Source organism: Vidua chalybeata, chromosome 32 (assembly GCF_026979565.1).
Source record: "Vidua chalybeata isolate OUT-0048 chromosome 32, bVidCha1 merged haplotype, whole genome shotgun sequence".
NCBI classification, from domain to species: Eukaryota; Metazoa; Chordata; class Aves; order Passeriformes; family Viduidae; genus Vidua; species Vidua chalybeata.
This window is the reverse complement of record NC_071561.1, coordinates 633,113-646,398: the sequence shown is the minus strand read 5'-3', so window position 1 is coordinate 646,398 and position 13,286 is coordinate 633,113. Positions and strand designations below refer to the sequence as shown.

The 13,286-nt window shown below is 66.8% G+C and overlaps 2 protein-coding genes across 7 annotated transcripts; one reads left to right on the top strand and one right to left on the bottom strand.

The window, feature by feature from the left end:
* Window positions 1-165: 165 nt before the first annotated feature.
* Window positions 166-2,254, top strand: ZBTB3 (zinc finger and BTB domain containing 3). The gene is made up of 2 exons (XM_053968011.1): window positions 166-232; window positions 798-2,254. The coding sequence occupies exon 2, from the start codon at window positions 802-804 to the stop codon at window positions 1,894-1,896; it is 1,095 nt and encodes a 364-aa protein (XP_053823986.1). The 5' UTR covers window positions 166-232; window positions 798-801; the 3' UTR covers window positions 1,897-2,254.
* A 489-nt stretch (window positions 2,255-2,743) lies between these two features.
* RCE1 (Ras converting CAAX endopeptidase 1) lies at window positions 2,744-13,271 on the bottom strand. Of its 6 annotated transcripts, none has more exons than XM_053967997.1 (19): window positions 13,230-13,271; window positions 12,706-12,826; window positions 12,572-12,628; window positions 12,239-12,337; window positions 11,750-11,830; window positions 11,610-11,665; window positions 11,410-11,472; window positions 10,524-10,692; window positions 9,719-9,880; window positions 9,479-9,628; window positions 8,951-9,072; window positions 8,439-8,515; window positions 6,598-6,700; window positions 6,410-6,493; window positions 5,640-5,718; window positions 4,836-5,003; window positions 4,394-4,465; window positions 4,022-4,084; window positions 2,744-3,067 (listed from the first exon to the last, which is right to left on the bottom strand). In XM_053967997.1, exons 1-19 carry the CDS (start codon window positions 13,251-13,253, stop codon window positions 2,856-2,858), a joined length of 1,962 nt encoding a protein of 653 aa, XP_053823972.1. In that variant the 5' UTR covers window positions 13,254-13,271; the 3' UTR covers window positions 2,744-2,855. The 6 variants fall into 6 exon arrangements, with proteins under 6 accessions (XP_053823972.1, XP_053823973.1, XP_053823974.1 ...); XM_053967998.1 differs by having other exon boundaries at window positions 12,239-12,274; XM_053967999.1 differs by lacking the exon at window positions 11,750-11,830.
* Between the last annotated feature and the right edge of the window lie 15 nt (window positions 13,272-13,286).

Sequence of the window (13,286 nt, the reverse complement as noted above, 5' to 3'; positions counted from 1 at the left end):
CTCATGGCAACCACCGCCCTGGCGACCGCGGCCCGTCCTTTTCCGAAGAGCCAATCAGCAGCGCGTACTCCTGAGTGGCGGCAAGCGCAGCCAATCAACAAACGCTCCTGGCACTGTTTGGCCCGGTCACACTGAGTGACAGGTTGATTAACCAATGAGAGCGGAGCGGCGGGCACGCCGGGGTCGCCAATCAGCGCGGGGAGGTGGGGCGTCGGCAGGCCGCGGCTTTGTGGTGAGCGGGGCCGGGGACGCTGGGGGGGAACTGGGACAAACTGGGACCAACTGGGCTGGACTGGGGCCGAGCGGGACTCGTGGGGCCGCGCTGGGATTGACTGGGACGCGCCGGGGCTGAGCCAGGATTGACTGGGATGGGCCCCTTTGGGATTGACTGGGACCCAACGGGTGACAGGGCCAAACTGGGACTGGCTCGGCTGGGCTCACTGGGATGGACTGGGCTGGACTGGGATTGCCCGTGTGGCCCCTGCAGCCCCCCGGAATCCCGAACCTCCCCCTCCCCAGTTCCATCCCCCCCACCCCGATGGAGTTCCCTGGGCTCTGACCCCGCTCTGATCCCCGTTTTTTCCCCCATTTCCCCGCGCAGCCCGATGGAGTTCCCCGAGCACTGATTGCCCATTTCCCCCGTTTTTTCCCGATTTCCCCTGTTTTTCCCGATGGAGTTCCCCGAGCACTGATTGCCCATTTCCCCCGTTTTTCCCGATTTCCCCTGTTTTTCCCGATGGAGTTCCCCGAGCACTGATTGCCCATTTTCCCCGTTTTCCCCCGATTTCCCCGCGCAGCCCGATGGAGTTCCCCGAGCACAGCCGGCAGCTGCTGCGGGGGCTGCGGGAGCAGCGCTCCCGGGGGATCCTGTGCGACTGCACGGTGCTGGTGGGCACCGCGCCCTTCCCCGCGCACCGCGCCGTGCTGGCCGCCTGCAGCTCCTTCTTCCACCTGTGCTACGCCGAGCCGGGCGGCGCGGGAGGGGCGCGGGGCGCCGTGGTGGCCCTCAACAGCGACATCGTCACGGCGCCGGCCTTCGCGCTGCTGCTGGAGTTCATGTACGAGGGGCGGCTGGCGCTGGCCGCCCCGCTCGAGGACGTGCTGGCCGCCGCCAGCTACCTGCACATGAACGACGTGGTCAAGCTGTGCAAGAAGAAGCTGCAGGCGCGGGGCCCGGCCGAGGCCGACAGCACCAAGCGGGAGGAGGACGCCCCCAGCCCGCCCCCGCCGCAGCCCCCGCCGCAGCCCCCGCTGCAGCCCCCGCCGGGCGACGCGGGGACGCCGCCGGAGCCGCCGCTGGTGGACGCGGCCGACACGACCCAGCCCGGGGTCGGCGGCGAGCGACCCCCGCCCAGCCCCAGCAGCTCCAGCGAGGCCGCGCCGGGGCCCGGAGCCGCCCCCCCGTCCGCGGGCGGGGGTCCCTGGGCCGCGCCCCCCGGCCCCGCCGGTGCCATCAAGGCCGAGGCCATCGTGATCTCGGACGAGGAGCCCGACGGCGCCCGCCGCCCCCCCGCGCCCCCTGCCCCGCCGCCGCCGCCGCCGCCGCCTCCCCCGGCCCGAGCGGCGGGATTTGGGGAGGGGGCGGCGCTGGCCCCGGCGCTGGGGGGGCTGCGGGAGCCGCTGTTCCTGGCGCCGCTGGAGCCCCGCGGGGGCTTCGGGCTGTTCGCCGAGGAGGCCCCGACGTGCCCGACCTGCGGGAAGACGTTCTCGTGCTCGTACACGCTGCGGCGCCACGCCACCGTGCACACCCGCGAGCGGCCCTACGAGTGCCGCCACTGCCTGCGCTCCTACACGCAGTCCGGGGACCTGTACCGGCACGTCCGCAAGGCCCACAGCCACGGCGGGCCCGCCCGCGGGCCCCGCGACCCCGCCCGCGACGGCGACAACCCGCCCTGACCGCCGCAGCCGCCCGGGGCACCGGCATGGACCGAGCCGAGCCGAGCCGGCGGCGGGGCTTGGACGGGGACACCGGGATGGGGATGGCTGCTGCCACCGGGGCCACCGGGACTGCGACACCTGTGCCGTGCTGAGCCAGCGGGACTGCGACGCGTGCCCTGAGCGGGACCCCCGGGACGGTGACACCCGCTGGGAGCGGGCCCCGCCCGGGCGGTGACGGCGCCCGCCGGGAGCGCCGGGACCGCGACCCCGCCCCGGGGGGAACCGGAGGGACCTGGGGGCGTGGCACCGCGCTGGGGGCGTGGCCTCTCGCGGGTGTACGGGGGTCGCGCGCGAATAAAGCGACGCTGGACACGGGCGGTGGGCGGAGATTGAAGGGGCGTGGCACTGCGTGGCACCGCCCACCGGCAGCGCCCCCTGGCGCCCGGGAAGACCCCGGTGCTGCCCCAGTTCCCCCCAGTCCGTCCCAGTCGCTTCCGCTGCCCTTCCAGTCCATCACGGTCATTCCCAGGCCCCTTCCATTCCCTCCCAGTTCCCCATAACCCATCCCAGTCCCCCTAAATCCATCCCAGTCCCTCCCACCCCCATCCCAATTCCCCTAAACCCCTCCCAGTCCCCCTAAATCCATCCCAGTTCCCCTAAACCTGCCCCAGTCCTTCCCAGCTCCCCCTAAATCCCTCCCAGTCCCCTCTAGTTCCTCCCAGTTCCCCATAACCCATCCCAGTCCCCCCCCATTCCCATCCCAGTCCCTCCCAGTTCCCCTCAATCCATCCCAGTCCCCCCCCATTCCCATCCCAGTCCCCCTAAATCCATCCCAGTCCCCCCCAGTCCATCCCAGTGCGCCCCACAAGCCTTAAACCACTTTAATCACAAAAATAGACTCTGTGCGGCGGCTCCTATAAAAACGGGGAGGGGGGGCGGGGGGCTTTGGGGGGAGGGGCGGGCGCCCCCCGCCCGTGTCAGGAGCAGGCGGGGGGGTCGCGGCAGGGGGGGCGCGCCCCGAAGAAGGCGGGCTCGGTCAGGGGGTGCAGCAGCAGCAGGAAGCCCAGCACCCCCAGCAGGTAGGCGGGCAGCAGCGCCCGGCGCCGCGGGTGCCCCAGGGCCGCGCCCAGCGCCGGGAAGCCCATGGAGTTACAGAAGGAGTGGCACAGCACCGGCCCCGCCAGGTGACCTGGGGACAGCCACAGCCAGGCTGGCACCCCGGAAACGCAGCGGGCACCCCGGAAACGCAGCGGGCACCCCGGGGTCATCGGCACCCACCCACCCCACCGCCCAGTGCCGGGGTCACAGCAGAGGGCCCCCCCCCCCCCCCCCCCAAAATCACCCCAGGGAGTTACAGGAGTGGAACGGCCCCGGGGGGGGAGCTGGGGAGCCCAAAAACACCTGGGGACAGGGACATGGGAACTGGGACCCCAAAAACACCTGGGGACAGGGACACGGGGATTGGGGACCCCAAAAACCCACCCCAAAAACATCTGAGGACACGGAAATGGGGATTGGGGACCCCAAAAACACACCCAAAAACACACCTGGGGACAGGGACACAGGGATTGGGGACACCAAAAACCCACCCCAAAAACACCTGGGGACACAGAAATGGGGACTGGGGACCCCAAAAACACACCTGGGGACAAGGACACAGAGACTGGGGACCCCAAAAACAAAAGGGGACAGGGACACGGGGACTGGGACCCCAAAAACCCACCTGGGGACAGGGACACTGGGACTGGGGACCCCAAAAACCCACCCCAAACACACCTGGGGACACGGAAATGGGGATTGGGGACCCCAAGAACACACCTGGGGACAGGGACATGGGGATTGGGGACCCCAAAATCCACCCCAAACACACCTGGGGACAAGGACACAGAGACTGGGGACCCCAAAAACCCACCCCAAACGCTCGTGGGGACACGGAAATGGGGATTGGGGACCCCAAGAACACACCTGGGGACAGGGACACTGGGACTGGGGACCCCAAAAACAAAAGGGGACAGGGACACGGGGACTGGGGACCCCAAAAACAAAAGGGGACAGGGACACGGGGACTGGGGACCCCAAAAACAAAAGGGGACAGGGACACGGGGACTGGGGACCCCACAACCCCCCAGGCCCCCAAACCCACCGGTCCTGAGGAACAGGAAGGCCGTGTAGGCCCCGAACACGGCCGTGTAGGAGAACTGGAATGCTGGGGGGGGGGGAAGGGGGGTCAGGGACACCCCAAAACCCCCGTGGAGACCCCCAAACCCCCACAGGCCACCATGAAAACCCCCCAGACTCCCTAAATCCTCACCCTGGACACCCAAAATTCCCTCAGGACACCCCAAATCCTTCCCCTGGTCATCCCTGGACACCCCAAATTCCTCCTGGACATCCAGGAGAACCCCAAATCCCCCCCAGACACCCCAAATCTTCACCCTGGAGACCCCAAACTCCCTCAGGACACCCCTGGAACCCCCCCAAATTCCCCCCAGACCCCCCCCAAAACGCCCCTCACCTGCTGCCATGAAGATGCTGCCGACGGAGCCGTGGCGGAAGCGGAGCTGCTCGATCACGTGGTGGAAATGGGCTGGGGGAGCAGGGTTTGGGGTTTTTGGGGGGTTTGGGGTTTTTGGGGGGTTTTGGGGGGTCCAGGAACATTCAGGGGTGCAGGGGAGGGGAGTCAGTGGGAGTTTTGGGGGGATTTTGGGGTTATTTTATGGTCCCACTCACCAACCCCAGAGAACAGGGGGCAGGCCAGTATGGAGGGGTTTTGGGGGGGGTTTTGGGATATTTTGGGGGTTTCAGTTACCAACCCTAAAGAACAAAGAACAGACCAACACTGGGAACTGTTCTGGGGTGTTCTTAGGGTTCCACTCACCAACCTCAAAGAAGAGAGCCCAGGCCAGCACGGGGGGGTATTTTGGGGTATTTTTGGGATATTTTAGGGTCCCACTCACCGACCCCAAAGAACAGGGGGCAGGCCAGCACGGCGGGGCCGGGCCCCGTGCAGGGCACCAGCATGGGCAGCATGCAGGCCCTGAACACCAACTCCTCCGTCAGCGGGGCCACCACCTGGTTCCGCAGCCAGCGCACGTCCCCCAGGCACAGCGCCCACACCCGCGGGTCTGGGGGACCCCAAAAACCCCCGAGAGCTGAGCCCCAAAATCCCACAGAACTGACCCCCAAAATCCCACAGAACCGATCCCCAAATCCCACAGAACTGACCCCCAAAATCCCACAGAACCGATCCCCAAATCTCACAGAATTGGTCCCCAAATCCCATAGAACTCTCCCCCAAAATCCCACAGAACTGAGCCCCCAAATCCCACAGAACTGATCCCCAAAATCCCACAGAACTGACCCCCAAAATCCCACAGAACCGATCCCCAAATCCCACAGAATTGATCCCCAAAATCCCACAGAACTGAGCCCCCAAATCCCACAGAACTGAGCCCCCAAATCCCACAGAACTGAGCCCCAAATCCCACAGAACTGAGCCCCAAATCCCACAGAATTGATCCCCAAATCCCACAGAACTGAGCCCCCAAATCCCACAGAACTGATCCCCAAATCCCAGTTTCCCACAGGCTCCCCAAACCCAATAAAAACCCAAAACCACCCCAAACTCCCCCATTTCCCCACTCAGCCCCCCCCAACCCCCCCCATTCCATTCCCTGTGTTGGGGACCCCCTGCCCTCCCCAAACCCCAATTCCTGAGCCCCCCAAATTGGCGCCCCCTCCCCAAATTGTCCCCCCCTTACCCAGGGCCACCCTGATGCCATCGAGCCACCGCCAGGGACAGTCCATGGACAGCTGGATCAGGGGTCCCAGGAACAGGATCTGGGGGTCGGGAGGATTTGGGGGGGTCAGGGGGGGTCGCACCCCCCTTTTCCATCCCCTGGGGGGTCAAAGGGGGGATCTGGGGGGAGGTTCCCCATTTTCCACCATGGGGAGTGGGCAGGATTTGGGGTTTGGGGGGATTTGGGGGGGGGGTCTAGAGAGATTTAAAGGTCTCAGAAAGGTTTTGGGGGCTTGGGGAGAGTTTTGGGGGGTCCCATAGGGGTTTTGGGGGGGTCCCAGCCCCTCTCACACCCACCCTGGTGAACCTGGAGCACTGCCAGAGAATCTGGGGGGGGGTCCTGGGGGAGATCAGAGGGGTTTTGGGGGTCCCTAGGAGGGTCCTGAGGGGGTTTTGGGGGGTCCTGTGTGGGTTTTGGGGGGTGTTGAGTGGATTTTGGGGGTCCTGAGTGGGTTTTGGGGGTCCTGAATGGATTTTGGGGAGTGTTAAGTGGATTTTGGGGGTCCTGAGTGGGTTTGGGGGGTCCTGTGTGGGTTTTGGGGGGTCCTGTGTGGACTTTGGGGGTCCCAGGGGGGGTCCCACGCCCACCACACATAAAAGGCCCAGGTAGAGCATTTCGGGGGGGGCTCATTAAATTCTGGGGGGGGGGGTCCTGGGGGTCAGGGGGATTTGGGGGATCCCCCGAGGTGTTGTGGGGAGGTTTTTGGGGGGTCTCAGCGCCCCCAGACCCACCATGGTGAGCAGCAGAGGCAGCAGCGTGGCCGGGAGCAGCCCCTCGAGGCGCAGCCCCAGCAGCGCGGGCAGGGGGGTGTCAGCCTGGGGAGGGGGGAGTGGGGGGGTCAGCACGGTGGGGGGGGGGGGGGCTCTGGGACCCCCCCCTCGGTTTTTTGGGGACCCCCCCCACCCCTCCCCGAGCTCACCTTGACCCCCGTGAGCTCCTTCCAGAGCCACACCAGGGCTGGGGACAGCCCCGACACCACCAGGACGCTGGTGAAGCGGCGCTTGATCACCGCCGGGTGGTCCCTGGGGAGGGGGCCGGGGGGGGGGGTTTGCACCCCAAAATCCCCCCGGGGTCCCCCCCGACACCCCCAGGCACTGAGGAGACCCCCCCCCCACACCTTTCTGTGCACCAAAAACCCCCCCAAAACTCCCACGGGTGCGGCCCAACGCTATGGACACCGCAAGGATCACACAGAGCCCCCCCAAATCCCCCCCCCCAGGGACCCCAAATCCCCCTCAGGGACCCCAAATTCCCCCCCAGAGACCCCCCCCCCAATACCCTGGACACGCCCCCATCCCCCCCAGAATCCACAGACCCCCCCCCAAATTCCTCCCCAGGTATCCCATAGGGATCCAAACCCCTCCTTGATCCCGTGCGTGCCCCCAAACCCCCCAAATCCCCCTGGAGCCCCCCACAGACCCCTCAAACCCCCCCGAGACCCCCTGAACTCCCCCCAAATCGCCCCCCAGACACCCCAAATCCCCCGCAGGTGCCCCACAAACCCCTCAGACCCCTCCTCGATCCACCGTGCTTGCCCCCAGCCCCCCGAATCCCCTCCAAATTCTTCCCAGACCCCTCAAATCCTCCCCAAGTCCCCTCAAACCCCCCCAGACCCCCTAAATCCCCCCCGAATCCCCCCCGAATCCCTCCCAGCCTTCCAAGTCCCCCCAAATCCCCCCAGAATCACTCCCAGCCCTCCAAGTCCCCCCCAAATCCCCCCCAGACCCCCTAAATCCCCCCCCAAATCCCTCCCAGACCCCCCGAATCCCCCCCAGCCCCCGCGGCCGTACCTGGGCAGGGGGCTGCCCCACACGTACAGGCTGCCCACGTAGGAGCAGGCCAGGCTGAGGCAGCCGAGCACCGCGGCCCAGCACGGCCCGGCCCCGGCGGCTCCGGGCGCCGCTCCCGACCCCGGCCCGGCCCAGGGGGAACCGGGGGGCTGCGGGGCCGCCATGGCGGGGCGGGGCCTGCGCGGGGGGCGGGGCAAGGGGCGGGGCGCTGTGCGCGGGGGGCGGGGCTTGTGGGTGTGGTGGGTGTGGTTATGTAAATGAGGGTGAGACAGTGGTGGGCGGGGCGATGGGGCTGGGCGGGAAATTGGAGGGACTGGGAGAAACTGGGGGGACTGGGATGGACTGGGAGAAACTGAGATGGACTGGGAGAAACTGGGGGGACTGGGATGGACTGGGAGAAACTGAGATGGACTGGGAGAAACTGGGGGGACTGGGATGGACTGGGAGAAACTGGGATGGACTGGGAGAAACTGGGGGGACTGGGAGAAATTATGATGGACTGGAAGAAACTGGGGGGACTGGGAGAAACTGGGAAAGTGGGAGGGACTGGGATCAACAGGAGACACCAACTGCGGGAACCAGAAATGACTGGGACAACTGGGATTGACCGTGGGAAACTGGGAGCACTGGGGTAACTGGGATCAATGGGGAGAGTCAACATTAACTGGGGGAACTGGGACTGACTGGGAGAACTGGGATTGCGAGCAGTCACTGGGGGTGAGTGGAGAAAATGAAACCCATGGAAGGAACTGGGACCAACTGGTGTAAACTGGGATGAGGCAGGACTGGGGGAACTGGGAGCACTGGGAGGGCACTGGGATGGGAGGGGGCTCTGTCCTGTCCCTCAGAGCGTCCACTCCTCGGGGTCCTGCAGTTAGGGGGTCCTGGGGGTTACTGGGAGGGTCCTGGGGGTTACTGGGAGGGTCCCGGGGGTTACTGGGGGTTACTGGGAGGGACCCCCAAACCCCACCTGGCCGAGGTTGCTCCGGGGCCCTTCCTCCTCCTCCTCCTCCTCCCTCCGCCCCCTGCGCTGCTTTTGGGGGGTGCCTGGGGGGCACAGGGGGGGTTCAGTGCCCCGGGGGGGTTTTGGGGACCCCCCCCAAATCCCCCTTTTCCCCCTCACCCCCGCGGGGCGGCCCCGGCCGGCGCGACACCTCGGCCCATCTGCGGCGCGCGGCCGCCGCCAGCGCCGGCGTGTCCTGCACCTGGGGGGGGGGTGGGGGGACACGGTGACACCGGGGACACCCCCAAACCCCCCCCTGCCCCGGGGGGAACCCCCCCCCCGAACCCCCAAACCTGCAGGGCGCCCAGGCAGGCGCTGCGGAAGCGGCCGCTGGAGCTGGCGGCCACCACGGCCGTCACCGCGGCCACCGCCAGGGCCTGGGCTCGGGCCACGCGCTGCTGGGCCTGCAAGGGGGGGGATTGGGGGGGTCACGGGGGAATTGGGGGGGGGTCGGGGGGACCCCAAAAGCCCGCACCCACCTGGTGCTGGCGGCGCAGCCCCCCCAGGAGGGGGTGCAGGAGGGCCCGGAGCCCCCGGGCCAGCGCGGGGCGGCCGAGGCGCAGCGTGGGCTCCAGCTGGGCCAGGAGCAGCCGGCGCGTCCCTGGGGGGGGACCCCGGATTTTGGGGGGGGTCCTCGAACCGTGGGGACCCCCCCCAGAGCGAGGGGACACCCCTGAACCACGGGAATAACCCCAAAACCAAGGGGACACCCCCAAACCTTGGGGTCAGCCCAGCTCGGTGGCTGAGCTGGAATGGGGAGTCTGGAGGGGGGCACCCCAAAATGGTGGGGACACCCCCAAAATCTTGGGGACACCCCTGGAACAAGGAGACAGCCCAGAGGGACAACCCCAAACCACAGGGACACCCCAAAAACGATGAGGAGACCTCACAGAGCTCAGGGACAGCCCTAAAGTTTGGGGACCCTCTTGAGCCACGGGGACACCCCCAAAACTTGGGGACACCCCCAGAGCTTGGGGACACCCCCAAAATCGGGGTCCCCCCCTTACCTGCATCGTACCCCCCAAAGGGGTCCCGGTGCCGCAGGAAGAGGAAAACCAGGAGGGTTTTGGGGTCCCCCTTGGGGGAAGTTTGGGGGTCCCCGTCCCCCTCGGGGGGGTCCCAGCGCACCCCAAAGGTGACATCGGGGGGCACCGGCTCTGTGGGGACAACATGGGGGGGCTGAGCGAGGGGGGAGCCCCGAAATTCCCCCTAAAATCCCCCCAAAAAACCCTGGAACTCCAACGGACCTTCCTCATCCTCACAGCAGCCTCGGGGGTCCGGGGGTTTTTGGGGTTCAGGGGGGTCACAGCCAGGCCAAAGCCCCCCCAGTCCCCGAGCAGAGAGGGGTCCTGCAGGGTTGGGGGGGCCGGGGGGGGCACGGGGACCCCCGCGGGGTCGAACAGGTAAAGGTGGGACGGTCAAGGAGAACAACGGAGGCGGGGGGATGGGGCCCCCCAGAATCCCCCAGAACCTCAAATCCCACCTGGGCATCCCGAGATCCCCCAGGGAACCCAAATTTCCCCCCAGCCCAGCACCCGGGGTCCCCCCCCGGACAAGCCAAAACCCCCCCCGGGCTCTCTGAGACCCCTCCCGGGCACCCCAAATCCCCCTGGACACCCCAAAAACACTCAGGTACCCCAAATCCCCCCCTGAACACCCCAAACCACCCCAAATCCCACCCTGGGCACCCTGAAATCGCTCAGGTGTCCCAAAACCCCCACAAACACCCCAAATCCCACCCCAGGACTACAAATCTTTCCCAAACCACCCCAAATCCCAACATGAACACCCCAAATCTCCCCCCCAAACACCCCAAACCCTCCAACCCTCCCTGAACACCCCAAACCCCACCCCAAGACCCCAAATCCCCCCTGAACACCCCAAATTCCCCCCCAAATCCCCCCTGAACACCCCAAATTCCCCCCCAAATCCCCCCTGAACACCCCAAATTCCCCCCCAAATCCCAACCTGAATGCCTCAAATCTCCCCCCCAAACACCCCAAATCCGTTCCCAAACACCCCAAGCCCCCCAGGTGCCCCCTGCCCGGATATTTGCACTCGGCAGAGGGGGGGTCCGTGCCCGGGGGGGGTCCCGGGGGGGCCGAGGGCGCTGACCGGGAGCAGCTCCAGGTCCCCCCCGAAGCCCGCGGCCGCCAGCGGGGGCGGCACCGGCAGCGGCAGCGGCAGCCCCGGGCTCGGGCGGAGGCGGCTGCAGGGCGGCCTGGGGGGAACGGACCCGTCCGGACCAGTACGGACCAGTTTGGACCAGTCCGGACCAGTCCGGACCAGTACGGACCAGTCCCTGCCTCACCCCAGTCCATCCCAGTTTGGCCCTGTACTGCTCCCCAGTTTGTCTCTCTCTGTTCCGACCTGTCCCAGTCCATCCCAGTTCACTCCAGTCTATCCCAGTATCACCTCACTGCATCCCAGTCCCTCCCAGTCCTTTCCAGTTCATGTCCCAGTGCATCCCAGTCCTGAACCCCCCACCAGTCCCTCCCAGACAACCCCAGTCCATCCCATCCCAATCTAATCCCAGTCTCTCCCAGTTCCCCCCAGTCCCTCAATCCATCCCAGTCTGGTCCCAGACTCTCCCAGTCCAATCCCAGTCCAATCCCAGTCCATTCCAGTCCCCTCAGTCCATCCCAGCCCCTCCCAGTCCCTCCCAGTCCACCCCAGTCCAATCCCAGTCCAATCCCATCCCCTCCCAGTCCAATCCCAGTCCATTCCAGCCCCTCACAGTCCAATCCCAGTCTAATCCCATCCCATCCCATCCCAGTCCCTCCCAGTCCAATCCCATCCCCTCCCAGTCCATCCCATCCCCTCCCAGTCTAATCCCATCCCATCCCAGTCCCTCCCAGTCTAATCCCATCCCATCCCACTCCCCCCCAGTCCAATCCCAGTCCCATCCCAGTCCATCCCAGTCCCTCCCAGTCCGTACCCAGTGAAGTGCCGGCTCTGCACCCTCAGTCTGGTTCCCGCCTGTGCCCAGGGGGGCTCCGGGCTGGGGGACACAGCAGGGGGGAACACCCCAATTAGGGGGTCCCCAGGAGTGGGGTGAGCCCAGTTAGGGCTGGGGGATCCCAGTGCGGGTGCCCCCAAGGTGGGGGTGTCCCCAGTTTGGGGGTGCGGGGGTCTCACCTCAGCCTTCGGGACGTGACGTTCCCATCGATGCTGGCACAGAAATGGAACTCGACCTGGGGAGGGGGGGGGCGCGGGGGGGGTCACTGGGGAACCCCCTCCCCTTTTTGGGGACCCCCAAACCCCCCCCCCCACGGTACCTCGGGGTGCACGAGGCTGGTCCGGTGCAGGAATTGCCACAGGGACCCCCGGGTGGGGCTCAGCGGGGGGGGGTGACAGATCTGGGGGGGCACGGGGGGGGGTCCCCAAAATCCCCCACGACCCCCGGGGGGGAGGGGGGGCAGATCTGGAGGGCCTACACCCCCCAAGGAACTGGGCCCAGTTTGGGGGTGTCCCCACCCCATCCCCCCCTGTGTTTTGTGGGGTCTCAGCCCCCCCCCCCACCCCGTGACCCCATTTCCCCTCCCCCCCCCCCCGTGACCCCATTATTTCCCCCCCACCCCCCCAAATCCAGGCCACCCCGACTATTTTTATCCTCCCGCCCCAATTCCCACTCCCGAGGGGCTCCCGGGGCCCCCCCCGACCCCAATTCCCCCCCCCCACTCAAGGTGACTTTGGGGGGGCTGGGAAAGAGCACAGAGAGAGGGGGGGACCCCAAAATCCCCCCCAGCCCCCCCCCCAAAACTCACCTGGAAGCTCCTTTGCACCTGAGCCCGGGCCAGGATCTGCCCACAGCAGGGGGGGGGATTTTGGGGGGGCTCCCGGCAGCTCCTGCACCCCCCGGGGGGCTGGGAGGGATTTTGGGGGGGATTTAGGGGGCTTGGGGAGGGGGTGGGGGGGTTAGAGGTTTATGGGACCCCCAGTGGGGCTGGGGAGGAGATTGAGAGGATTTAGGGGGTTCCCTGAGAGGTTTTGGGGGGCTCTTACAGGAGTTGGGGGGGTCAGGGGGTCACTGAGAGGTTTTGGGGGGGGGTCTCTGGGGGGTTTTTGGGGGTCTCTGAGGGGTTTCGGGGGTCTCTTACCACCCCCCCCGAGCGTTTCAGGGTCGAGGTCACGGCTGAGGGGTCCCGTGGCTGCCACTGGAAAAGGGGGGGGGGTCGGGGGGGTCTGAGGGGAGCCTGGACCCCCCCAGGACCCCCCAGGACCCCCCACCCACCTGTGAGGGTGCAGAGCCCCCCCCCCAGGGCCCCCCCCGCCGTCAGGGCCACCAGCAGAGCTCCCCGTCGGGGCTCCCCGTTTTTGGGGGTCCCCAGGGCCACCAGCAGCTGCTCCAGGACCTGCAGGGGTCGGGAGAGGTCGTGAGACCCCAAACTCCCCCTCCCAAAAACCCCAAAAATCCCCCCTGCTCCTTCCAAGGGAGCCCAAAGACCCCCAACCCCCCCCAACCTATCTGGGGACCCTCACCACCCCCCAAATCCCCTCAAAAACTTCCCTCGGGACCCTCGACCCCTCACAGAGACCCCTTAGGGGCCCCCAGCCCACTTTAGTGACCACTGACCCCTCACAGTGACCCGCAGACAGGCCCCCCAATACCCGCCAAGCCCTATAACCCTCCTTAGTGACCCCTCAGAACCCCCAAAACCACCCCCAGGAACCCTAAAGCTCCCACAACCCTCTCTAGTGATCCCTGACCTCAAAAAACCCAAAAAAAAACCCCCCAAAACCCCCTGGCCCCCTCACCGCCCTCACGGCCCCCTCCGCCATCTTTGCCCCGCTCTCCCCTCAGCGCCCCCTGGC

Coding starts and splice junctions, on each gene's coding strand:
- ZBTB3 (XM_053968011.1), top strand. CDS start 802: ATGGAGTTCCCCGAGCACAGCCGGCAGCTGCTGCGGGGGCTGCGGGAG.
- RCE1 (XM_053967997.1), bottom strand. CDS start 13,253: ATGGCGGAGGGGGCCGTGAGGGCG. Junction 12,629..12,705: donor GGGGCTCTGCACCCTCACAG/GTGGGTGGGGGG, acceptor CCCCTTTTCCAG/TGGCAGCCACGGGACCCCTC. Junction 11,473..11,609: donor GTCACGTCCCGAAGGCTGAG/GTGAGACCCCCG, acceptor TGTGTCCCCCAG/CCCGGAGCCCCCCTGGGCAC.